The 24,091-nt window shown below is 52.5% G+C and overlaps 1 protein-coding gene across 15 annotated transcripts in view; it reads right to left on the bottom strand.

Annotated features, from left to right (window-relative positions):
* Positions 1-24,091, bottom strand: part of LOC114499263 (F-actin-monooxygenase MICAL2) — a 214,194-nt gene that overhangs the window by 80,196 nt on the left and 109,907 nt on the right. For 10 of the 15 annotated variants that reach the window (XR_004903918.1, XR_003684805.2, XM_036029035.1 and 7 more), the window contains 8 exons: positions 19,012-19,083; positions 15,634-15,783; positions 14,055-14,177; positions 12,371-12,589; positions 12,016-12,117; positions 10,713-10,838; positions 1,304-1,411; positions 46-232 (listed from right to left, as the gene is read on the bottom strand). Coding sequence is in view for 13 of the 15 variants with exons in the window: in XM_036029035.1 (XP_035884928.1) it covers positions 46-232; positions 1,304-1,411; positions 10,713-10,838; positions 12,016-12,117; positions 12,371-12,589; positions 14,055-14,177; positions 15,634-15,783; positions 19,012-19,083 (1,087 nt within the window). In the remaining 2 variants the exon portion in view is untranslated. The remainder of the gene's footprint in view (positions 1-45; positions 233-1,303; positions 1,412-10,712; positions 10,839-12,015; positions 12,118-12,370; positions 12,590-14,054; positions 14,178-15,633; positions 15,784-19,011; positions 19,084-24,091) is intronic. The other 5 variants (XM_036029042.1, XM_036029045.1, XM_036029039.1 and 2 more) reach the window with 4 other exon arrangements.

Genomic DNA, 24,091 nt, shown 5'->3' with positions numbered 1-24,091 from the left:
AGCCCAGGCCAGAGACCAGCACTGTCCCTGGGGGATGGTGGTTACCTTCGTCGACGTCAAAGGCGTAGGCAGCCAGGCGCAAGGTGGTGGCACAGACGCTGCAGCGGAAACACTCTCGGTGGAAGAAGTGGCCCTCTGCACTCAGCCGCTCCATCACGTACACACGCTTCTTACAGAAGTAACAGATGTCGCTGCCACCCAGGTTCAGGGGAAATGCCTTTCGCATCGTTTCCTAAGGGGCACAGGCAGCAGGAGAGAGGAGCAATGGGTTGGGGCTTACACAGAGTCTTTAGATTCGAGGCTGGGCTTTCAGAAGTTCCGGCCTGAATCATGGGGATGTCGTGGGTTCCTGTTTGCAGCTCATGTCACAGCAGGTGCTGCAGCAAAGGGTGAGTGTGGGAAGATATGCCCCCAGCACAGGCCCCAAAACTGCAGGGGCTGCTGTTAATTTTATGCCCGGGCAGACCAAGCTGCAGGGCGGGCCCAGGAGGGGCTGGCTGTCCCCTTACCTGGCTGCTCTGGTTTTGGTGGGAGTGATGCCCCCTGGTCGAATGGGGTGGACATCTTTCACAAACATGCCTGCCCAGTGACACCCTCTGCAAGAACCTGTCCCAGGGGTTAAGGGTTGTCTGGATGCAGAGTGAGCTCACTGAAAGAACGTTTTCTACATCCTTGTACCCCTGAAGCGACTTAAGTCAGGCAAGGAAGGCAAGGAAAGCTTGTGGCATCCGAACTGTTCAAGAAACCTGCAGGAAGGGAGAGGCCGGGTGCCACAGCCCACCAGGCTGCCAGGCAAACTCCTAAGTGCAAGGGGTCAGGGGGAGGGGGAGCAGGAGGGCAGGGTGATTCTAGGGGAATGTGCCAAAAGGAAACCAAAGGAACTGCCACTCAAATCCCCCATCACAGCAGCGATTGCCCTTAACTGGAGAAAGGCAGACTTCAAAGAAAAGGGATGTTTCTCCATTACTGAATTCTCAACCTAGTGCAATGGGCTGCTTAGTTTGGATACTAAGCATTGACAGTGAGGCATGGCTGACTGTGTGGACAGCCTTGCCTGGCTTTTCACTGAAATCCCCAGACAGCCTGGAAGAAGCTTTTCCTTGTGAAACAAACCCCAGGGTCACCGAGTAAGGTTTGTCTTTAAGGAAATGCAGCCTCCCTCTGACTCTTCTCTGATCCAGCCCATTCTCAGCCACTCTCGTCCACGGGAAGGGGCCAGGTGTCCCTTCTATGTTCCGTGTGTCCCTGCTGGGAGTCCAGGGCCGGAGCCTGTGGGAGAAAGCTGAGGGATGTGCGTTCTTACCAGGTCTGGAGAGGTAGCCTGGGCCTTAGGTCTGTGATCATTCATGTACAGATTGACCAGGACTTCAGCTGCAGCCCCTATTCCGCTGGACACTTTCCCTACCGTCAGCTACCCAAGAGCAGAGGTAGAGGAGACAGAGACAAAGGTAAGGCCAGTGAGCACGGAGAAGGAAAACACGGACAGGCTGGGTGTGGGAGAGGGCTCCACACCCACATGCAAAGAGCACCCAACAGGCAAACCCAGTCAGAAGCAGGCAGCAGGCACACTGGAGATGCAGCAAAGGCCGAAAACAGAATTCTGTGACCCTCAGTGAGCCAGGTGACTCTGCAGAACTACATCCCCTGGGGGTGCAGGGCCTTCAGAGGTCATTGAGCTTCTCAGTGCACAGATGGGGAGAACTAATCCAGAGAAAGGAAGGATCTATCCAAGGCCACTTAGCAAACAAATGCAAGATTCGGGACCATAATCAGGTCTCCTGACCCCGCCCCTGCTGCACGGTTGCCTCCCCACAGCCTTTCTCCTCAGCAGCTGGGACAACTTGGGCTGCTTGGCCAGGTCACTAGCAAAGGGCATGTTTGCACTGATGTCACCAGGGCGTCCAAAAGCCTGTGGGGCACAGAAGCTGAGCTAAGGAGACAGGGAGCTAAAGAACCAAGACCTCACAGACAGACAGCTGAAGTGCAGCCACCCTCCTGCCACCACCCTCCTGGATGGGGAGCTGTGAGCTGCTGCTAAGTGACTGTGGAGACCCCACAGACTGGGAGGAAGGTTTGGATCCCCCATCACCATGAGCTGGTGCTGAGATGGGGTACAAAGCTCTCCCTGCTGAGCTCGGTTTTCAAGTTTAATGAAATGGGGTTAATCATGCCCGCAATTGTCCCCAGTCTGGCCTGCTTCATGGATATCAAGTCAGAACTTAGAGAACATGTATCAGAGTGCCTGGCACTTAGCAGGGGCTGGGCCAATAAAAACTTGACTCCTCCCTCCATTCTTCCTCTGAATTTGGCAGGCCACAGCCAGCCCTGCAGCTGTGTCCCTAGGGGGCAATGGTTGTGCCTGAACAGAGTCCCTCCAGGCCAGGACCCAGACCCCCTTGTGGATAAAAGCAGTAACTGGAATGGGAGTGAGGCCGGCCCACACTGGGCAGGTGGAGGGATCAGGAGGAGGAGCCTGCCTCACCACAGGCTCCAGGCAGCAGCGCCCAGAGGGCCCAGGGCTAGTGCCAGGCAAGGCCAGCCCAGAATCAGAGAGGCAGACATTCCACTCGGGCCCTGGGACCCCGCCTGATGAGGGTGATGACACCCCAATGTGTCAAGGAGCCAGGGAAGGGTGGGAGCTGACAGCCCAAGCAAACAAGGTACAATCACACACCCCCAACCCCAGCAAATGTGACCTGATCCTCCTTTCCCCACCAGCTCTGCAAGGCCACCCCAGAATGCCACAGCCTCCTGTGCAGGGCACCCAACATGCACAGTATGAGATTCTGTAAACACTGTTCCTGATCCTATGACCCTGGAGGGAGGGAGGCTCCAGGGTCTCCCCCAGCCTCTGAATCCAGCTTCTGGGAGATGTGGCGAGAGAGAGCTATGACTTAGGCTGATAGCCCTTGGGCACAGACTGACGGCCATTGGGAGGACAAATAACAGAGGCTTGGGTAGGGGTGATGGAATGCCCTCAATCTAAACCCACGACTGCTTTTGAGAGGCTACATCTAATCCCAGAGCAGGAAGCCTCTAATACACAGCAGGAAGTTCGGGGAAGAGCGGCTCCCACAGCTCCCCACCTCCTGTAGCGACACCCATCCTCAGGACCTGAGTCGGATTCCAGCAAAAGCACAGGCACTACAAGGGCAGGAACAGGAGAAGCTGCCACGCAGACTGGAAAAATAACACTTGCCCCACTTCTCATTAAGGAAAACCTCAACCTAACAGCAACCTTGGACCCACCACTCCAGCCTATGTTTGTGGTTCTGGGGCTTGTAGAGAAAGGCTGCAGGTGCCCCACCCCAGGACTCAGACAGATGGGACCTCTAGCTGCCAGGCTGCTACTCCACTCCCAGCCCCAGGTCCCCCTCCATCGCTCCAGCTGGCCTGGCCTGGGAGAGATTAGGATTCTGCTTTTAAGCACACTCTCTGCAACTTTCAGGGTTTCACAAATGCCAAGAAACTTGGCTCCTGCTTTCAAGAAATGTTCAGGTGCACTGGCTGAGGACACATGGCACTGTTGCCTGGTGTTCGTTCCATCCCCCACTAAGGCTCCCAACACAGGACCGACAGATAGGGGCTGGAGTATATACTAAGTACACCACTTGGGTTTGCATTGAAATGAAGGGAGGAAGTCAGATTTACCTCCCTGTGGCCACTTCCCCTGGCTTCTCCAGAAAGGCACCACGGTGCTGCTGCCGCTGTGATACCCATGTGTAACTACTGCCTCTCCTGAGTTAGCAGAGATGGAGACTGCACTTCCTAGGGCTTTACATACAAGTCCCTAATGAGACTTTATTAACCACTTAGCTAATAGGCATGTTGCATTGCTGTGCTTCTGTGCAGTCATGACTTAGGGTGCAATTAAGGAAGCATGCAAAGGCCCGTGAGGTTGCTGGGGGTGTCGCCAAGGCATTTCTGTGCCATCGTGAGTCTGCTCAGTTGTTGTAGGAGCACAGGGCACTGTCCAGTCACCTGGCCAGGGGATGCAGGATGAAGACCGCACCTGGTCGCTCATTATAGGCCCCAAAGGCTCCTTTCTACCAGTTGCATCTGCTCCCTCTCTGTGACAACGGCCTTCTGAAGGATGAGGGAATGAGAGCCTCCTTAAGGAAGACAGCAGTGGGTCTCCTATGTGCCCTTCCCAGCCTGACGGAAACCATCCCAGAATCACCACTGGCCACTGTCAAGAGGTGGATGGGGACTTGCTGGAGAGGTCACAAAGAGACCAGGTGACGGAGAACTTGACTAAAGGGTGAAAGGGGGCCCATGAAGCCCACCCCAGAGACCAGTGTGAAGGTGGCCATTAAAGTGGGGACCGCAGGGTATCTTCTACTTCCTGAGAGCAGGACACCTTATTGGCTCCTGAGAGTGCAGGTGAGCCCACCTGGCCTGTGCTGGCTTGGAGCTCCTCTGACTTTCGGTGGTGAAAGTTTTCTTTTTAATCCCTCAACCCTGGTGGCCAGATACTTTGGAACACAACAAAAATGAATTAGTAGAAACATGAGCACACGCGTGGGTGTGTGGTGATGCCACATTGCTTCGCCAGAGTCTAATGTGTTTTCTCACTGGCTGTGCTCATTGCATCACAGACGGATCTGCCCGGGGGACCGCACGTTAAGAAGTAGCACTGCTCTAGCTGACCAGGGAATTACCAGGCTCTCTGGACCCTGAGAAAGAAACATGCTCAACTCATGGAGAAACTTCCAGAAAATTCAGCCTGGTATGGACCTCAGAGTAAGATCTGGAGGTTTTCCACATGGAGATTCGTGCACTGAAAGGGACGGTCACAAGTGGACCGTCAGGCTGGGAATAGTTCATTGGATGCGAAGTGGGGCAACCTGATGGTGTGACTGAAAACGATCACGCCCCTGTCTCTGGTTTTCTAAGAACTGGTAATTTTGGAGGGCACGGGGCAGTTTTTTATAACCTTTTATGTATCTTTTGATATTCTTGTAAAACTACAGAATTGAGCTACTTCTCATTCCCTTTTCCATTGTAAAGTCTAATTTTTTTCAGCGAATTAGAGCAGCTCAAACGGTTACAGAATTCAGGAAGTCCATCGTTGCACATGATGTTCCATTCACCTCACACACACCGCCTCTCTCTGCAAGCCTCCGCTCCTGCCTCCATGAAACAGGGAGGCCGCCACCGTCCTGGTGGGGCTGCAGCAGGGGGTCATCGAAGAACCTGGGCTGTGCCTTGCACAGGCCTGGGCTCCCAAGAGTGGTTAACGAGTCTGACCCAGCTTCACATGTCCGTGTTCTGGGCCTTCTCTCCTCACTAGATGGCCGTCACTGGGAGAACCTCTGGTTGCTTGGGTTTCCTCCTCTGCATGAGTAAGAACAGGGGCCACCCCGGATGAGCATCCTGGCTTTGCTCAGCCCAGACGCTAGCATGGACTGTACCTGTTGTGAGGTAACAAGCACCACCATGGGCTGCCCAAGATGCCTGGACCTCTGCAAAGAGGCATTCCTGAGGCAATCCTATCACCCCAGCTCGGGATGTGATGTCGCTGCCTGGCTGCTGGAGCCTTTCTGACCTTGCTCCGAGCCGGCCTCTCTCCCCTGGCTCAGGGCAGATGCTCTGAATGAAGGAGGAAGCAGGCTCCTGGGCCCTTTCGTATCCAAATAGTGGTAATATCCCTGCTTGGGCCTGGAACTCTGCCACGAATACCAGGTGTCCAAGCTTTGCTTCCCTGCAGAGCTGGGCCACCTGTGGCCACCTGGCCTGCTTTGCACACCATAAAGGCCACGCGGGTCAGGCAGGGGGGAGAGTGAAGCTTCCACCACCTCAGCACTGGGGGCTCACAAGACGGGGAGGTTTCCACAGGCAGGGCCAGAGGGCATTCCTCACTGAAGAGTCCCTGCCTGAGGGACATCAGATGACAGGCTGGTGGACCCGCATCCTCCCCAGGGTAGGGAAAGGGAGGCCAAGGATTGAGACCACCTTCCTTAAAGAGGTCTGGATGCTATATACTCAGAGCTGAGACACAGGTGGGCCTTTGGGTCTGTGACCTGCCCTCTCCCCAACCAAGGGGAACCCATATCTGCACCTTTGTCCCCTCATACCAGGCTGATCGTCATATGCATTTAACACTCATGGCCTGCATGGTGGGTCTTATAATCTCCCCTCCGCAGCCCTGAGGTACAGGGAGTCCTAACTCACTCGAGGCCTCACCACTTCTAAGTGGCTGGGATGGAAATGGAAACCTGAAGGTGACTTCTTTGCCTTTAGAAAGAGAGGAATGACCTGCATTTTAGGTAAATGAGCTTTCTTCTAGAAGTCTCCGCCGGGGAAAGAGCGTATTTATCAGATACTTCAGGCACTTTTGGCACAGGCTAGGCATTGCATTATTCCAATCACCCTCCACTTTAGAGGCTAGAACACTAAGGCACTGAGAGGGCCACTGACTTGTCCAAGGTCACACAGTAATTAATTGGTGCTCTGACTCTGAGCCCATATCCTTCTCCCTACAGTACCCTGCCTCCCTGAGGCACGCCAGCACTCTGCACATTACAATGCCCAGGCTGGAATGCACACAGATCACGTCCAAAGAGCCACTGGAACAGGGAGGAAAATGAGGTTGGAGGCAGCCTTGAGAACTATCCTGTATCAGATGGAACAAAGGTGGATTGCCCCTCACGATTGCCCAGCTTCTCTCTGATATGCAAATCTCTAGAGTAAACCCTGCAAATCCAGTTTTAAAACAAATACCCGCAAGGGTAGGGAAAGCTCCTTCTGCAATGCACCTTGTTCCTCTGACCTGGGAAGACTAACCCACAGTCCCCAGCCCAGTGCAGCCATCCCTCTTGCTCAGCTGTGCAAACACTCAGCCTTGGCAAATGGCGAGCAGCCAGGGCAGAAGTCAAATGAGCAGTGGCCTCTCTTCTCAAATAAAGAAGCTAACTAATGAATGATATGGGCTGACACCACTACGGGTGGGCTGGTCTGAAGGGCTGGAGGAGTCGAATGGTGCAGAGGACGTAAGACAGGACATGGTTCCACAGTCTAAGGTCTTGAAAGACAAGACTCTGGAGTAAGAATCTGGGCCCTAAATGAGAAGACCTCAAGGTCCTCTGTAACTGCTCAGGACAAAAACAAACAAACGAACGAACAAACACCCAGCAGGATCACTCTGAAATTGAAGGCAGATCGTGGGTCTGAGAGGGTGGGCTAGTGTAGCCTGCAGGCAGAGTCAGTGACCCAAGGTTTTGTCCCTGCAAGTAACAGGTGCTCCTCATAGCCAGTTGGGCAAGGTCTGTTCCCCAGACCCTCAGAGTTGCAGTGTAGGGCTCTAGGGCAGGAGCGGGGACATGCCATTTGCCGGGAGGTTGCTAAGGACTGAGCACCAATTCCCAAGTGCACCTTCCTTCCTTGGGCTCCCCCGAATTGAGGTGAACTTGGGTCACTGGGCAATGAGGGAAGTTTCTTTCCAATCTGTTGGAAAGAAACATGAAGGCCCCAGGCTCTCTCCAGGAGGGAGACTCCCTGAGCTGCACCAAAACCAAATGAAGTTGTTTGTCCCCAGGTTGTCACCTACTTTAAGGGACAGCCAGTTCTCTTCTCAGAGGAGACTATCACTTGTGCTGGTCTGCACAGGCAGAGGAGATTCTGCTTGTGCATAGCTGAATCAAGGGTCAGGTGTGGTCAGGGAAAAGAGGGAAGTTGGGTGGGGGGTGGGATGGCGGTGTAGCTGGTGATATCTTCTCCAAGAAACTCACTACTCCAGCCCTAACTGCCTACAAAGGCTTCACAATGAGATCTGGAGGGGTCTGTGGGCATCAGGTCCAACCTGGGTCCTTTTCACGAATGGGGAAACTAAAACACAGAGAGGGTAAGTGACTTGCCCAGGGTCCCATGGTGGCCCTTTCTAAGAGTTCCCCAATCATTGCCAGGCACACTGAAAGGCACATCAGGGTGGAAGCTATTAAAATACCCCAATTACACCATCAGTTGATGGCCAAGGTTGGCTAAGGAGATGGGGTAAGAAAAAACGGGGGGCGATTTTTTTAGCACAACCTGGGAGAAATAAAGAACAAAGCTGTAGAGGTGGTGGCAGGGGGCTCGGGCTGGGCATCCCAAAGGCCACCCCACCGGCAGCTGTCCCTGTGTCTGGGTGTGGGGCTGCACACGGACACAGCCTCTGGGCTGCTCCTTCCAAGGAGCCTCCATTCACACAGGCCTCTGCGGGACAGGGAAGGGAACGCCGGGGTGGAGCCCGGAGCCCTGGGCACTAGTCTCCTCCCCACATCTTCCTTTTCTGCGGCTCTGCTCCTGCTCAGGCCACACTCTCCCAGGAAGAGCCTCCCATCACCCCATGAAAACCGCTCCCTTTTCCCTAGATGTCACATCCCTGCTATCCGCTAACTTTCCCATGGGAAGGTCATCTTATCTTCTGACATGCTATATAACTCACTTCCATATCATATGCTTGTTGACTGTCTACTTCCCCTACCAGGCAGCGGGCCTCATCACGGCAGGAACGTGACTCCTGTTCACTGATGCACACCCTGGGGCCTGAGATGCCTGACGCCCAGCTGTCACTCAACAAATATTTGTCACACAAATGAATGTGTACTCACTGGCCTAAAGAGTGACACTGGGTAAAGCCGGTTGAAGACCCCATCGAAGAGGCGGCAGCCAGGGCTTCCTGGGATGACACGTGATGCTGATATGGCAGGAGACATGCCCACTGACCAGAATTGGCTGTCAGACCCCCAAGGCCACACATGTACCCAGATGAGGCTGCCTTGGGCCACCATCTAGAGAACTAATACCTGCTGGCAACCTCACCAGGGAAGGCTGGGAAGCATGACGTCTCTACCCTCAACGCTGATAGGGCAGGGGTCAAAAGCTGATAAGCCTGAGGTCAAAAGAAAAGCCGGGGTGAGAGAGAGCCTTGACCAGGTCCAGCCAGAGACAGGCCAGGTGAGGGCCCACTGCCCAGGTGAGAACATGAACTGCCTGTCTGGACCTGGGTACCCTCACCTGTGTCATCCTGTCCAGGGTGACAATGACCTTTCCCACAGCAGGACGTACCCCCAGGGAAGGGCAAAAAGGCTACTCCGAAGCCTTTTAGTGAGAATGATGACAAAATGCCAGTCTCCACCCAAATAGCTCACCATCACGTGAGCCAGGAATCATTCTCTTGTTGATGAGAAATGGAGGCCCAGCCAGGTCAGGGGACTTAAGGTCAGACCCCGTCCAAGGGCCGACCTGGGACTAGATGCGGGCCTCTCAGCCTTGACTGTTTTCAGTGGACCTGCAAACAGAAAGTGTTTGGTTTCTCCATGTCACCTCCTGCTGCCAGTCCAGGGATGTGCTGGGGACCTTGCCAGAGGTGGGGCTAAGATTCCGTGCTCCTTTCTTGGAGACCCTACCCTCACCATCCTCCCCACAGCGATGTGTGTCAAAGGGTGTGGAACCCCCACTACACACAAGGAGGCAACTCCTAATTTCCTACTAATGTAACAGCAGGGAGCTGGTTTGCGCATCAGTCTAACAGCACGGAAGCAAATGAGTAGGAACTGTGATAAGGGGCCCTCAGCACTGCCCACCAAGCAGAGCCCAGGTGGCAGCTGGACAGACTGGATGTGCTCAGAGCAGCAGAGGCTATGGGGAGGAGACTCCAAACCTACTCCCATGTGGAACAGCGGAAGTGGGCTTCCCGTCCGTTTTCAGGCTCATGCATTCCAGGGGCCGATTTTCTCAGGGGCTGCCCCTCTCCCTGCCCAGCCTGGAAGGGTTCTCAGCATATCAAGTAAAAGGAAGACAAGGGAAAAAATAAAAAGTGCTCCCAAACCCAAACTTATCAATTGCTCATGATGCATTTCATTATCATGTTAAGCAGAGTTAGCTCTCTGCCTCCTCCCTGCAAGCCAGCCTCTGCACGGCTCCCTGAGTCATGCTGCCAGGACACAGAGAAGAGCCTTCAGGGGCTCTTAGTCAGAGGCCAGAATGAAATTCCTTAGCACAAAAACAGTGGGCTCATGTTCATCCTCATTCTCTGCACCTGGGTGAGTACTTTCACCCCCAAGTTCAAGTCACACCAGAAGTTTGACCTTCCATCCATGCAAGTCCTGTCTGCCTTCCTTTGCACATGCTGGGTCCTTTCGAAAGTGCCCTTGCCCTGCACTTCCTCCAGCACATCATGCTGTACAACCCTCAACACTCAGCCCCCTTTTCCCTGCTCTGTGATTCCTTCCTGGCTTCTCCCTTCTGGGTTCCTACAATCTTGCCTTTTACATCTATCGTAGAATTAATGGATAGGATTGTATAAGGTTCACCATGTGAAACTGCCATAATGTTAGGTCAAAAACAGCCAAACATCGGCAATTTCATATGGTAAACAGTTATGTATTTCTATTCTAATGTGCTGTTTGCATCTAAACTACTGAGAAAACTGTACCACCCCCTTTTTAGTTCCTTGGCATCTGGCACAGTGGTTGGCATGCGGCAGGGACCCAGCTAATGCTTGCTGGATGAATGAGCGATGTTAGACAGGTTTTTGTGTGCTGCCTGTTCCGCTATGTCGCTGCGTCCAACACAAACACAAAACCAAATCCAGGACTGTTGTGAAGTATCTGACAAATTTCATCTCAGCCAAGCCGAGCTCCCGACGTTGGTCTGTGCAGGTCGAGCAGGGCTTGGGGACATCTCGGAACATGCGGGGAGTGGGGCCGCGAATTGCTCAGGACGACTACCTTTTTGGCAGGAGAAACAGAGTCAGTGGTCGATGGAGAGGAAGTGGCAGCTGGATCAGGAGATGGAAGGCAGGAGGGAGGAGACGGAGGGTGAGTATGAGACAGGTCTTTAGAGAGTAACTTATTCTGCACAGAAGAGAAACAGAGGAAACTATGATTATCCCCAGGAAAGGCACAGTGACGCTCGCCTCAGCAGCCCCACACCCATGCGCCCCGGGAGGGGCAAAGACATCCAGGCCTGCCTCTCAGGACACAGCAGGAGCCTGTGTCTTTGGCGCTCAGCAGGACTGTCTGGCTCCTGCTTACATTTTCTGCTACAGCTATTCCAGCTCCCTTGTCCCATTATAACAGCGGGAGCAGGTCTATCCTGTTGCTGCCCCGTGTCTGCCACAGACACCAGCACTAAGCCCTAAAGCCCTCCCTCTGGAGCTTGGTGCAAAGTGACAGGTGCAGACTTAGGAAAGGAAGATCCTGGGCTACTTTGGAGCAGATGACCCCAGCAGGGGCCTCTGTGGCTGCAGACAAGTGTGCCAGCCTCCCAGCAGCTACAGATGAACTAAATACATGCAAAGCCTCCTTCCCACATCAGTGACTCTGATGAGTAGCAGAGGCCACAGGTCTGGAGGAGACTGAGTGAAAGCATCAGGGGAGGCTGGGTTCTAAAGACCAGATTTGATGCAAGAGAGTGAGTGCCTTCCACACACATGTACTGCAGGACCTTGAATCAATTCCTTCATCTCCTTGCCAGCACACGCTCTTCTTTTTAGCAAGTTTTTAAATAAGCATCTGCACTTTGTACTCTGAGGCAAAGCCATTCTTCTTGGCTCCACACAGTGCCAAGGTTATGGTCTCTGGTTGACTTTCTCATCAGTGTCTCCCCTACCAAGGCCATGGGGAGATTTCTCCATCATGCCCCAAAATGGCTTGCTTTCACCTTAAAGGCACTGTGATGTAATTCTTGTAACTGACCAGCTTTCCCTCCTTGTGTTGGTCCTGAGGAAGCTCAGAGCCCACCCAGAAGCTGTCTGGGATCTAACAGCCTGTGTTTCTGTTCAGTAACGTCTTCCTTTGATCTGACCTCACTTTTCTGAGCCTTGTTTTTCCCTTTGTCCTGAGTTATCTACTTATTTTGAATGTCCTCATTTGCATCTTTTTTAGATAGTACCTTGAATTATTTAGCAGTTTGAAAAATGAGTTGTGCCTCATGCTACACAAACAGGAGGAGCTCCAGAGACAGATTTGAGGTCACCTGGCTGGATGTCTGATGCCCAGGTCCCTGGGGGGCTCTGAAAGCCCCATTTACCTGTGGGAAATCCCCATGTCCAAACATGGAGGCAAGGTGAGCCGCCTTCTCCTTAATGTTCTTTTTGTGGAATTCCCTGTTGGCCAAGTTCTGAGCCCTCTTCTGCAGTCAAGGCAAGACAGGAGAAAGAAAAAGGAGGTAGTGACAGAGAGTGGGATGGTGGGGTGTGGGAGGCAGTGGGGCAGGCATGTCTCACTGTCCACATAGCGGGCAGGGACAGAGCAGGGGATGGGGCAGGGGACAGGGCATGCACGAATGGTAAGAGAAAGAACCCAGCCCAGGCAGGCAGAGGAAGAGGGGGAATAGAAGGCTCCCCAGACACAGGCAGAAGTGGGGCAAAGGGCAAGGCTTTCACCTGGAGAATCTTTTCCTCCACTAGCTGCAGCCTCCGCAGCACCCCAGAGAGGGCCAGCGCTCCCTGGCAGGTAGGAGGCAGGGCTGCACGGTTTTCTGGCCCCCCCAGCTGCAGGTCAGACTTGGCTCTGGCTCTCCAGGGCCGGCTCGGGCACCCTCCACCAGCAGACACTTGGTTTATCTCTCGGAGCACATGCCCCGTCACAACCACCGAGGGGAACTGGGGAGAAGGAAAATCAAGCTTCCTTTCCTACCATGGCCCTTTCATAACCCCCACCCCCCACAGAACATAAGGAACCCCTGTGAGGACCGGGGACCAAGGATGCACCAGGTGCTGCCTGGAGTGAGATTCCAAACAAACCTCAGGCATTGATGTTCTGTTACCTGCACCAGAATCACCTGGCATCTCCTTTTATTTATTTATTTTCAACTTAAAAAATATTTTCTTTTAAAATTAAACTTCTTAGCCCTGGCTAGTGTGGTTCAGTTGGTTGGATGCCGGCTGGCAAACCAAAGGGTTGACAGTTCGAGTCCCAGTCAGGGCACAAGCCTGGGTTGTAGACTAGGTCCCTTGTTGGGGGCGTGTGAGAGGCAAGCAATCGATGTTTCCCTTGCATGTTGACGTTTCTCTTTCTCCCTCCCTTCCCCTCTCTTTAAAAAATAAAATAAAGAAAACTAAATGGGGGAAGAATAGTCTTTAAAATTTAAGTGTATTGGGATAACATTGGTTACTGACATTGTGTAAATCTGACATTCTTGCTAGCATTAGCCTTGGGCCGCCCTCCACACCCACTGAACGAAGCCCGCGTGGCCCTGGTCCTCCATCCTAGGTGCACACCGCAGCCGCCCAGCGTGCTTTCCATCAACGACCCAAGACTGGGCCTGACTTCCAGAGATTCTAATTCAGTTGGTCTTGGGATGGGCACCAGATGTTGGTATGTTTTTTAAACACCCCTTTTTTAATTGGAAAATAATTGCTCTTTAGGTAATTCTTATACACTCTGACAAAATCTCTGCTTTATATCCACACTGACCTCATTTGACCTCCACTGCCCAGAAGCAATAGAGAATTTCTTATGCCGACCAGACATCTTTGAACACTGTGGTCAGTAAAAATGACTCTGTTCAGATTCCAAACCCAGAGGTGCTAGCTGGAGAGAGCCACAGTCCATGGCCACCAGCTGCCGCCCTGCACACCAAGCAGGTCCTTGTCTGCCCAGGAGCCCGGGGAGGGCAGCACCACATCCCAGCCTTGCCCCTTCAATGCATGTGGCCAGTCGGCCACCTAAACCCATCCCACCATCACTGCCACTTGTTCATCAGTTTAGAATTCGGCCTCTTTAAGTGCTCTGCAACTAAAGCTACGTGTTCCAGGGGCATCAGACAAAGGAGACCACAGACCACGTGGTGTGGTCTGTTTTTCCCGAAGAAGACAGAGTACCAAGCATATGGCAGTTGGTCATTCCGTACCCCTGACTGGCTGAAGGGTCAATGGCATGTATTTCGGGATGCTGCATATTTGGGTATTCTTACCTACAAGGGTGGGGACCTCGAGTTGTGTCTGCCTTCCCAGAGAACCTATAATCAGCCCTACTCGGGGTGTGCAGGGGGCCCACAGAGCCCCCCCACTGCATCCAGATCCCCTCTGGCTTCACCAACACCCCATCCACTGGAAGGAGCCCTACCTGCCTTTTCAGAGGAGGTGATGGGCTGGTCGTGGGCTCTTCTGGCTTGAGACAGCGAGAGTTAGCAGGAGGGTCAGAGGATGAGCGCAGCACAGGCTTACCTATCCCCGAGATGCTGCGTTCCTGGGAGGAGGAAGGTGAGTCCCCAAAAGCAGCCACAGGAAACATGAAGGAAAAAGCTGAGTCAGATTGAGACACTCAGAGGGAGGAGAGTAAGAGAGTCAGGGAGCGAGAGTTTGCAGGTACAGAGAGAGACCGAGAGAGCCCTGAGCTTAGGCTGGGCCCTGCCAGGAAACCTGAACCCTGGCTCTCTGCCATGCGGACAGCAAGTCCCGGTGTCCCCTCCTCTGGGACAACGTGTGAATTCAGGGAGGCTGTGCTGTTGGCTGAGACCCAGGGCACTGGACAGGCACTGCCAGAGTCCGTGCCAGGCCCGGGTGGCCGGCCCCAGAGTGCCCCTGGAAACAGAAAAGTTCCCTGCCTGCTAGAGGACAGGGTGCTACTGTCCATCAGCTACACTCGGGGGCCGCAAGGACCCCAGCCTCCAGAAGAGGTGATTAAAAAAAAAATTCAGTGATAAGTCTCAGGAAAATGACCCCCTTCACTAAACCTGGCTTCCTGGGGAAGGTCATTTTTTTCCTGGAAGAGGCGTGGTTCACATCAGGACCAGGAAAACATCTAGGATTACCTCTCAAAACCTAATTAACCTGACTCCACCCTCCTGCTGAGAGGAGCCTGATTCTGTCATGTGACAGGTGTTCTCCAAAGGAGAACCAGCCCCCTGCCCCCAGCCTTGGTAATGTAACAGTGGCGTCCCAGAGGAATTAAGGGTAGCAAACCAAACCACCACGCAGCGCAGACCCCACGGGAGTCTGAGAGAAGTCAGCTCAGTCTGTGGCCTCACCACAGAGCTGACCACCGGCAGTTGCACCCCGGCCCTGGTCAGACACATAGTCCTGCCGCCTGACCCGAGGGAACGTGGAGAGGGGGCACCACGGCATTTGGGGGGTTGGTCCCCATTCCTGCAGGCCCACATGGAGTAAAGACCTGTGACTCAGTTTCCCCGTGTTTGGATAGGGCTTTTCACCACGAACTCAGCGCTCCCCCAGGCAGCAGCACCTTCAAAGCTCCCTCCAGCTGCACTGTCTCATCGGTGGGTGCAGACTAACCCATGGTGGTGGAATAAAACCAAACCAGGGAAAGGGTTTCTTCTCTAACGCAGAACGAGCATGACAAACTACGGTCCTGGGGCCCAGTCTGGCCTGCTGCCTGTTTTATAAATGAAGTTTTACTGAAACACAGCCACGTGTATTTGTTTACATATGGTCTGTGGCTGCTTTCATGCTACAATGGCAGAGGTGAGTAGCTGCAAGAAAAATCAGATGGCCCCCCAAGTCTGAAGTATTGGCCATCTGGCCCCTTTTAGAAAACGCTGCCAACTCCTGGTCCAGAAGAAGGCTCACCTGAGCCAGGCCCAGCTGGCATACCTGACACCCATCCTTAGCCTGAACACTTCTTCTGGCTTCCCAGTTGTTGGTGGCCAAAGAGACTGGTCCAGGGAACATTTGATGGGACTCACCTGCTTCAGGAGTGAAGGGTTCCGAGAGCTCTCCTCAAACTTGGCCAACAGCTGACTTGCCATGGACTTGACTTTGTTCTGATTGCCACCTTCTTTATTGCTGCCGCACTCTTGACTGGAACCCAGACTCCGGCTGGAAAAGGCTGAAAGCTGCAAAGGCCAGAGCAGTGCATTGGTGGTGGGCCCCGGAACCCAGATATCAGGGAGGGGTCCTGGGGTCTGGGGCCGGGAGACTACCTGCCCAAAGAAGGAGACCCTGCGTGGTCTGAGGAAGTGAGACTCAAACGGTGGGAGATGCCCACGTGGAGACAACGCTCATAGGAGGGGTGTGTCTTCCCAAAGGTGGACACACCCAAGCTCGGGAGCTGGAGAGTTAGGGCCTCAATCCTGACTCTTTCACTTCCCAGCCCAGTGGCCTTGGCAATCGACTTCCCTGAAGTTTCCTTCCTCATCTGTGAAGTGGGAGCATAACCTACTTTACACAGTTGTTGCAAAATAAAATCAAATATAGTAATGAAGTGGTGAGCAAAATTATTTTCAAAATACATCCCGAGGCTTCCAGAGGTGAACATTGCGGGGAGGAGGGGAACCACAGGGGTGTTGGTCAGGCACAGGCTTTGGGCTGCTCTCTCCCATCTCCTCTGCACCCCGCTCCCAGCTTCCACCTGTCCTGCTCTGTTGTTGCTATCTTTTAAAAACAACTTTTAATTCTGAAACAGTTGTAGATTCAGAGAATAGTTGCAAAGATAGAACAGACAGTTCCTGCATACCCTTCACCCAGGGGCACATAATATTAGCATCTGGAGTAATCACGAAACCGTTACTGTAACTAAGAAATTAAGGCAGGACACTATTAACCATGGACTTGATTCGGATCACACCAGTTTTTCTGGGTGGCTCCAGGATACAACCCAGGATCCTACACTGCATCAAGCCATTATTTCTCCTTGGTCTCCTTCTACCTGCAACAATTTCTCTATCTTTCTCTGTATTCTGTGACTTTGACAGTTTTGAAGGGGACTGGTCAGCTACTGCGTGCAAAGTCCCCTCAGCTGGGTTGCTCTGGTGGCTCCTCATGACCAGACAGGGGTCATGGACTTTGGAGCAGGGTGCCTCGGAGGCGAGGTGCTCCTCTCACTGCTGTGTATCAGGGTGCATGGCACCAATGTGCCTAATGACTGGGGCGATGATGGCTGTCATCACTCAGTTATGTGTTTTATAAAGTAGAGTTCCATGCAAGGTTTTGTGAGCTCATCGGCTAAAAGTAAGACTGGGAGAATGACCAGGGTTCGTGGAATGTCTGTTCTCCGAACAGGATCTGCCCCGCAGGCCTCCAAGTGTAAACAGCACTGTGGTGTCAGGGGGCAGCCTGCTTTCCCCAGGAGACAACGAGTCTCCTGCATAGAAGCGGACGTTCTCAAGACAACAAAGATGTGTCCACTGAGAAGAAACCCATGGGAAGCAGCAAGCTAGAGTCAGAGTTTTTAAAAAAAATATCCCCAAGAGCAGGAGCCACACGGGAAACCTTGTGTGCACAGCCGCTCCGAAGTGCCGGGCAAACACCGACCGGAGTCACTCCCCACTTCAGAGTGGGAAATGCAGCTCTCATAGCAATGCAGCCTCGAGTGCACAGAGGCGGGCTCACTGGGGCGGCCACTGTTTGCACAAGGCCGAAGCCGGCCAGGACAGTGGGTCATGCAGACAGCACTTCCCAGACATGAGTCACAGGGGCTCCTTCGGAAGCAGATTAAGTTCCATCATCAGCTGGGGTTGGGCCTGGAGACTCTGCGTTTTTAACCGGCTGCCAAGTGAGGATAGTGAGGCCGGTTTGGTTAAATCTGACTGGGAGGCAAACTAGCTGGCCCAGGACACAGCCCAGTGCCACCTCAGAAGGGGCAGGTGCAACCAGATTTCTTCCCACACTCCACTCCTGTGCGGCCATCAACAGAAAGAGCACAAACACCCCCCCCACCCCCCCCCACCCCCCACATAAGCCCCGGATGGAAGGCAGGAGGAGACATCCCTGAGAAAAAGTACATGCACAGGAAGCTCCTGAGGTGGTGGTCAGAGCAGGTCACAGGCACTACGGTGAGCGCCAGTGCCCATAATCGGGGAAGTAGGACCCCTCTCCTGTCCTGCTATTCAGCCTCTGCTTCCTCCTCTCAATTACTAGCATCTCCCTATCCGCTGGCTTCTGGCTCACACCAGAGCCAAGAGACAGGGAAGCAATGCTGTCAAAGGGACCACCCAAAGAGGTTCTAGAAAAGGTTCCACCAAGCCTGAGGGGAACTCATCGGATAAAATGAGCTTTTTGTGCTCATTGTGAGACATGAATTGAATTCCAGACTTTGTAGTATCAGCACCTCCTTTTGAGCATCCCAGGAGATGGGTTGAGCGATAGGCAGCTCCCCTTTCGCCCAGGGCTGGCTTTGTGGCTCCACCTGTTACGAAGGTCAGCTGTGAGAGCCAGAGGCCTGACTCCAGTCAGGGTTTCCACATGCAGTCAGTCACAGACGTGAACAACAATGTCATAAAAATACACAGCAATTAAACCTCTTCGATCATATAAGGTGGACGTCTTCTCTAAGTCCTATAACTCAGGCATCAATGCATTATGCAAACCAGACTATGCCACATGTCTCTATGTCATAATTACTACAGCAGCCACCGGGTGAGCTACAGCCGACGTCCCGCAGCTCTCTGACAGTCCCTGGGCTGGCTTTTGAGGGACAAGAACGGCCTTTTCAAGTGAAGGGTGTATCTCAGGTCTCTTTAAAGAGCTGCCTGGGGAAGCGGAACTGATACTCTCTTTTTCTGCTGATCAATTTTTCAGTAGGAGGAGAGAAATTCGTGCTTGCTTTTGACAAAGTAACCTGTAATTTTCTTCTGTCACCAGAAGGTGGCACTTGTGGGCACTGGGACGTGGTCCTTTAGGACGGAAAGTGCAGAAAACACAAATGGTAGAAACAATGTTGAGGAGAAAAGTGGGTCAACTGGTGCCTCTTTACAACTCACCATTAATTGCAATTATCTATTGATTAGCATAGGTGCCACTTACCATGCCCAGAACATTATATAACATCTTCTTAGTTAATCTTTAAAAATCTTGCCAAGTTTCATACATTTCAAAGGTATCACTTGTGTTTTACAGACACAAACCCCACCCTGGGAGGTTCTGTTTCTCAAGGTCACACAGCTAGGAAGCTAGTGGAGGAGGGACCAGAACCCAACTGTTTTTCCATCACTTCAAGCTCGGAACGGAATGGTTCCTGAGAGGGGAAAGCGAGGAGGGCTGGGGCTGCTGCCACAGCCAGGCGGGCCTGGGCCTCCGGCTGTTGGGCAACAGCCTTTGTTGAAACTGATCCTGCGCATACAAACCTCATCCAGGTTGTTGCAGCCTTTCCGCCTCCGTTTGTTCATGTCATTGTTCTCCTCGGTTTGGCTGTCCACCTGCAATGGCCAGGAGAGCACCGTCAGCTCAGGGCACCAAGGGCTGCGGCTCCGCGGACAGCCCTGAGCCAGCGCTGGGCACTCAGCCCTGCCTGCCCAGGAGACAGGTGGACGTAACCCACCCTGCACCGTGACTGGTGTTGCACAGAGCTCTGTCCAGGTGCGGTGTGAGGCACCTCACTCCACCTGGGAGCTGGGTCAGTAGTAGGTGTGGGAATCACACCCCAGACTATGCTGAAATGTCCTAAAGCACAAAGACTCCCTGTGACATGGGGGGGGTCGTCCCGTTGTGGATGTGAGCTTGGGCTCAGGGCAGTGACAGCCAGGCCTGCTGAAGCCCCTCAGGGTGCTGTCTTATAGGACCACCTCCTGTAAGGAGCCGACACTGGCTCACCTCACAGGCAGGATTCTTGGGACTCAGAGCAGCCACCCAGGGATTTGATGGCAAATTACATCTGCCATTCGGACACTGCCTCAGCTGTGTTTTAACTTCAACGAAGCACCAGATTGTCTCTGAATACTGCCGTGAGGATACAGCCTAGTGTGCTCAGGAGAATTTTGATTTATTGCTCTTTCCTCTGGCATAATATAATGCTGCCTTTCACTCTCAAAAACACCCTGGTTTAGACAATAAGTTACATGGTTGCCCTACCAATACTCTTTCACAGTCTACTTTCTGGTACCCAAATCTGGACATTTAAATAGCACTACCCAAGCCCATCACCCTTGTAAGGACTACCCAAGGCCACCCATGGGCAGGCTTGATTCTCAAAGGCAGGAGTGAGACCGCACAGGCTGTGCTGACACCATGGGCTGGGACGGTTGGGGGCTGGATTTCGCACCTCCTCTGCACACAGTGGGGCAAGTCCATTCTCCACACCGTGGTTAGACCTCTCTACCACCGTTCTGCAGCTGGGGCCTTCACCAAACAGCCAGCCCCCTAAGAACCACGGAATCATCCCCACCAACTAGGTATCCCTCCTGCTGGGGGCCTCCCCGCCCTCAGAGGGCCTCTGTCGCAGGCCCAGATTAAACCCGGCCTGCATTCCACGTTGGATGCAGTAGCAAGGGCTGCTGGCTGCTCTCTCCCCTCAGCCCAGGCCTGGAGCCCCACCTGCCCCATACATCCTAAACTTGCCCGATCACAAGAGAATTCTTTTATCTCACAGTTGTTCTGGACCAATACTAATAATTTTGGATATTACTGTAACACATGATAATACACCGTATGCAACAAGTTAACAACAATAGCGCTGGAGTCCCTAGCACGGTCTGCTGTGAGCTCACCTGCTTCTGACAGAGAGCACCTGCTTCCCTGGTTCTCACACTCCCCTCACCCCGATCCCTCCCCGTGCTTACCAGAACCTTTACTGTTTTTAAAGACAAGATCAGCCAGAGTTTAGTCACTGATATTTGTTTAAAATACTGATCCTTCCCTGGCCCAGGCGGTGAAAACACCAACAGATCAAAGGGCCCTGCCTTCCCTTCCACATTTTCTTCAGCTTCCAATAAATCATCATTCTGTGAGTGGAAATTATTTCAGCCCCAGCGCTTGGGCAAACACCAAGAGAAACAGATGACCTTATTGGCAGCAACGCTGGGTCTCAGAGGCACGGGCTGCCTGTGAGCGCCTCGCGGGCCTGGGGACTGCGGCCTGGGAACACACGGGCTGTCCTTCCCTGCAAGGACTCTCAGTGCACAATCCGAGGGTTTTCTGTTGGTGTTTTGTTGCCACCTCAAATGAGGACTTGGCGTTTCCCTCAGACAGCAGCACATCTTACCCTCTCTTTCTCATCCATAGCCCCGGGTGTGCCTGATTGTTCCGACCCCCAGGGCTTGTCTAGGTCCAGCCCAGGGATGTTAGCCAAAGCGAGTGGGAAGCACTCCTGGGGAAAGTGTGCTGTTTGGCAGCAGCAGCAGCAGCAGCAGCGCCTGAGAAGGCCCCAGGTCCTTCAGAGTGAATAAAGGAAGTGGGAGGGGCAACCGCAGCTCCTCTGCTTCAGCCTGACCCTTGGGGCAGTGAAATGTGGTCTCCATGGGGAGGTGGGCAACAGGCACACCACAACGGGCTCCACCCTTCCTGGGGGGTTTGTTCACCTGATTCTTAATTAAGAGCCAGGTTAAAACAAAACGGTGGAGAAAACACAAACCTAGAGATTTACCAATTATTTTCTTATCTGGATATCTCTATTTGGGAAGTAAAGTTGCCTCAGCACCCCCATCTCCTTGGGCTCTGTATTGTTCTACCAAGGATTGGGGTGCAAGGAGGAGGGAAACACTCATTGTGCCCATTCAGACAGAGCATGAGAATATACCAATAACTCACTTTGTGGGTATATAACTCAATATACTCACTTTGTTTTCCTATTAATTTTTTCATCCCTTTCACCTGAACTCTCTCACCATGATTACACAATGATATGTAGGAGTCTACATACCAAGACTCATTTATTAAACTACTTGGTATCTCCACTTTTTAAAAAATTAGATATATACCTACCAATGTGATCATTTATTTGATCAGCACAAAACATAGCCATGTTCCCATACTGCCTGACATAATGTGATTTTGGCCCAAAGCAAACACACTTTATATTTAGTTAGCCAGTACTGGAAAAATTTAGATCTGGGTCACAGGAAGAGAGCTTGGCCATTGCAGGCAATGACCGGACTGAGCAGGGGGGCTGCCAGGAGATACGGACAGAGGGCCGGTGACGCTGGTGGGAGAGCTCTGTTCTTCTTCAGTGGCAGAGTAGTAAGAAGTCAGGGGTTCAAGTTCTGACACTAGTGACTTCCTGGCTGTGTGACTTTAGGGAAATCATCTAACTTCTCTGACTTCAATTTCCTCACCTACAAGATATTATAATATCTGGCTCATAAATTGTTATAAAAACTAATAAAACCATGTGTGTCAAACACTACTTACAGTATAAAGTGTTGCACACCATTACTTAGGTTGATGCCAGTTAGCAGAAATTAGAAAATCTGAATTCTAGTCCTGACTTTGACATTCCCCACCTGCATGATATTGCAATTTAACCTCCCTATACCTGAGTTTCCCCATCTCCAAACCTGGGGGTGAGAATATGTGTCCTGCCTTCCTCTGAAGGTGGCACAAGGGGCAAGTGAGATATACAGGCAACTATTTCATCCTCTGTGAAGCACTTCATCGATCGGGACTGCAGCACCGAGCCCAGTGTTCCCTCCCACCAGCCCCGCCCGTCTCTTCAGAAGACGCGCATGCTCATTCAATCAGTGCTCACAAAGGGCATGGCCCATCATTTCCGGAGCCCCTTCCGTGTGACCAAGAATGTGCTCCAACTTGCAGCAGACATTTATTTATGGTGTCCTCACAGCAATGTGATGTTCGTAATTAAAATAATTTTTCACACAAGCAAAGGAACTTCCTGAGAGGTTTAAACATGTGAATCCCCAGCAGACGTAAGGCTTCAACGTGCATGGCCATTCTGTCAGTCACTGCAGAATCTCAGGCTGCGGCTGTACAGGGGCAGCCGAGATCAGCCTGCAAACCACAGGGGCTGGAGAGGCTGCTCAAGGGCGCTGTCCTTGCTGAGCCAGCAGCATCAGGACCTGGTCCTCCGGACTCTCCTAATCTTTCTTCTGATCTCTGAATTGAGAGGTACTAGAAAGCTCGAGGGGGACTTTGGCTGCTGGGTGGGTTGTTCTGAGAGAATAGTTGGGGAAGGGGAGTGAGAGGGACTTGAGAAGCCCCTCCAGCAGGTCAGCTCCCTTGGGCAGGGTCCTTGCTTGTCTTGTTCCTGCTCCACTCCCTAGCTCCGAGAGGAGAACACAACATAAAGCAGGCACTTGGTGAATGTGTGTTGAATGGGTGGGTGGAGGAAGCACTTTCTTGCAGAGCAACCCCTGGCTCTTTGCAGAGTATTTGTCAGGAAGGTCAAGGAGAGGAGAGTTGGGAGGGAGACCCAGATGCCCAGGCCAGACACTGGCATGAGTTGTGTGCATTCCACTCTACCAGGGGCAGTGCTGGAGACAGAGCTGGGTCAGGGTCAGTCAGCCGAGCGGGATAAATATCCTGGGGCCGCTAACCTGGCTTCTGGGGTGGGCTTCTCAGGGACAAGTGACAACGTTTATGCAGTGCTGTCCTCCGAGGAGTGGGCTCAGAATGGAGAAAAGATCAGGTACCTTGAGTGCATGTGTAACATAAAGTGTACAATGGCTGCAGTGCCCGCACATGCAGGCATTGCCCACGTGTGACAGGTCGAGGAGAGTGAGGACAGAGACCACATGTGTTCGGGTGTCACCTGTAGTACATGGAGTCCCCAGGAATTGTCACTTGCCCTGAGGCTTTTAGATGCTGACCAGGTCTGAGGTAGATCTGCATGAGCAGACCAAGAGCTTATTAAGAGGAAAATATAGCCCTGGCCAGGTGGCTTGGTTGGTTGGAGCATCATCCTGTATACCAAAAGGTTGCAGGTTCAATTCCTGGTCAGGGCACATACCTAGGTTGTGGGTTTGATACCTGGTTGGGGTGGGTACAATAGGCAACTGATTGATGTTTCCCTCTCACATTGATGTTTCTCTGTGTGTGTGTGTGTGTTTCTCTCTCTCTCTAAAATCAGTAGGCATGTCCTTGGGTGAGGATAAAAAATAAAAGGGAAAAATATAATCTCAGGCTTTTTTTTTTTTTTCACAAGCCTGGATATCCAGTTTTCAGAGCTAATCAATCAACCCCATAGTCACCACTCACCAAAGGGACAACCCTCTTGGTGGATGGATGGGAAAATTACTCTCTCTAAACATCACCATGGTGCTTCGTGGGGGAAAAGTCTTATTTTCACCAATGTTGATCAGTCTTGCTGGGATTTTGACATTATCAGCATCAGGATGAGAGAAAAATTTAACACCAACAGTGAAAACTAGGAAGGAGAGATATTTTTACAACTGGCTCAGCAGAGAAACAATGAACCTTCTTCAGATTAAGATACCTCATTGTGAACAAACGTGGGCTGTTCAATTCCCACGTCAC

Source organism: Phyllostomus discolor, chromosome 6 (genome assembly GCF_004126475.2).
Source record: "Phyllostomus discolor isolate MPI-MPIP mPhyDis1 chromosome 6, mPhyDis1.pri.v3, whole genome shotgun sequence".
In the NCBI taxonomy this organism is placed as follows: Eukaryota; Metazoa; Chordata; class Mammalia; order Chiroptera; family Phyllostomidae; genus Phyllostomus; species Phyllostomus discolor.
The sequence above is the reverse complement of the archived record's forward strand: the minus strand, read 5'-3'. Positions and strand labels throughout refer to the sequence as shown.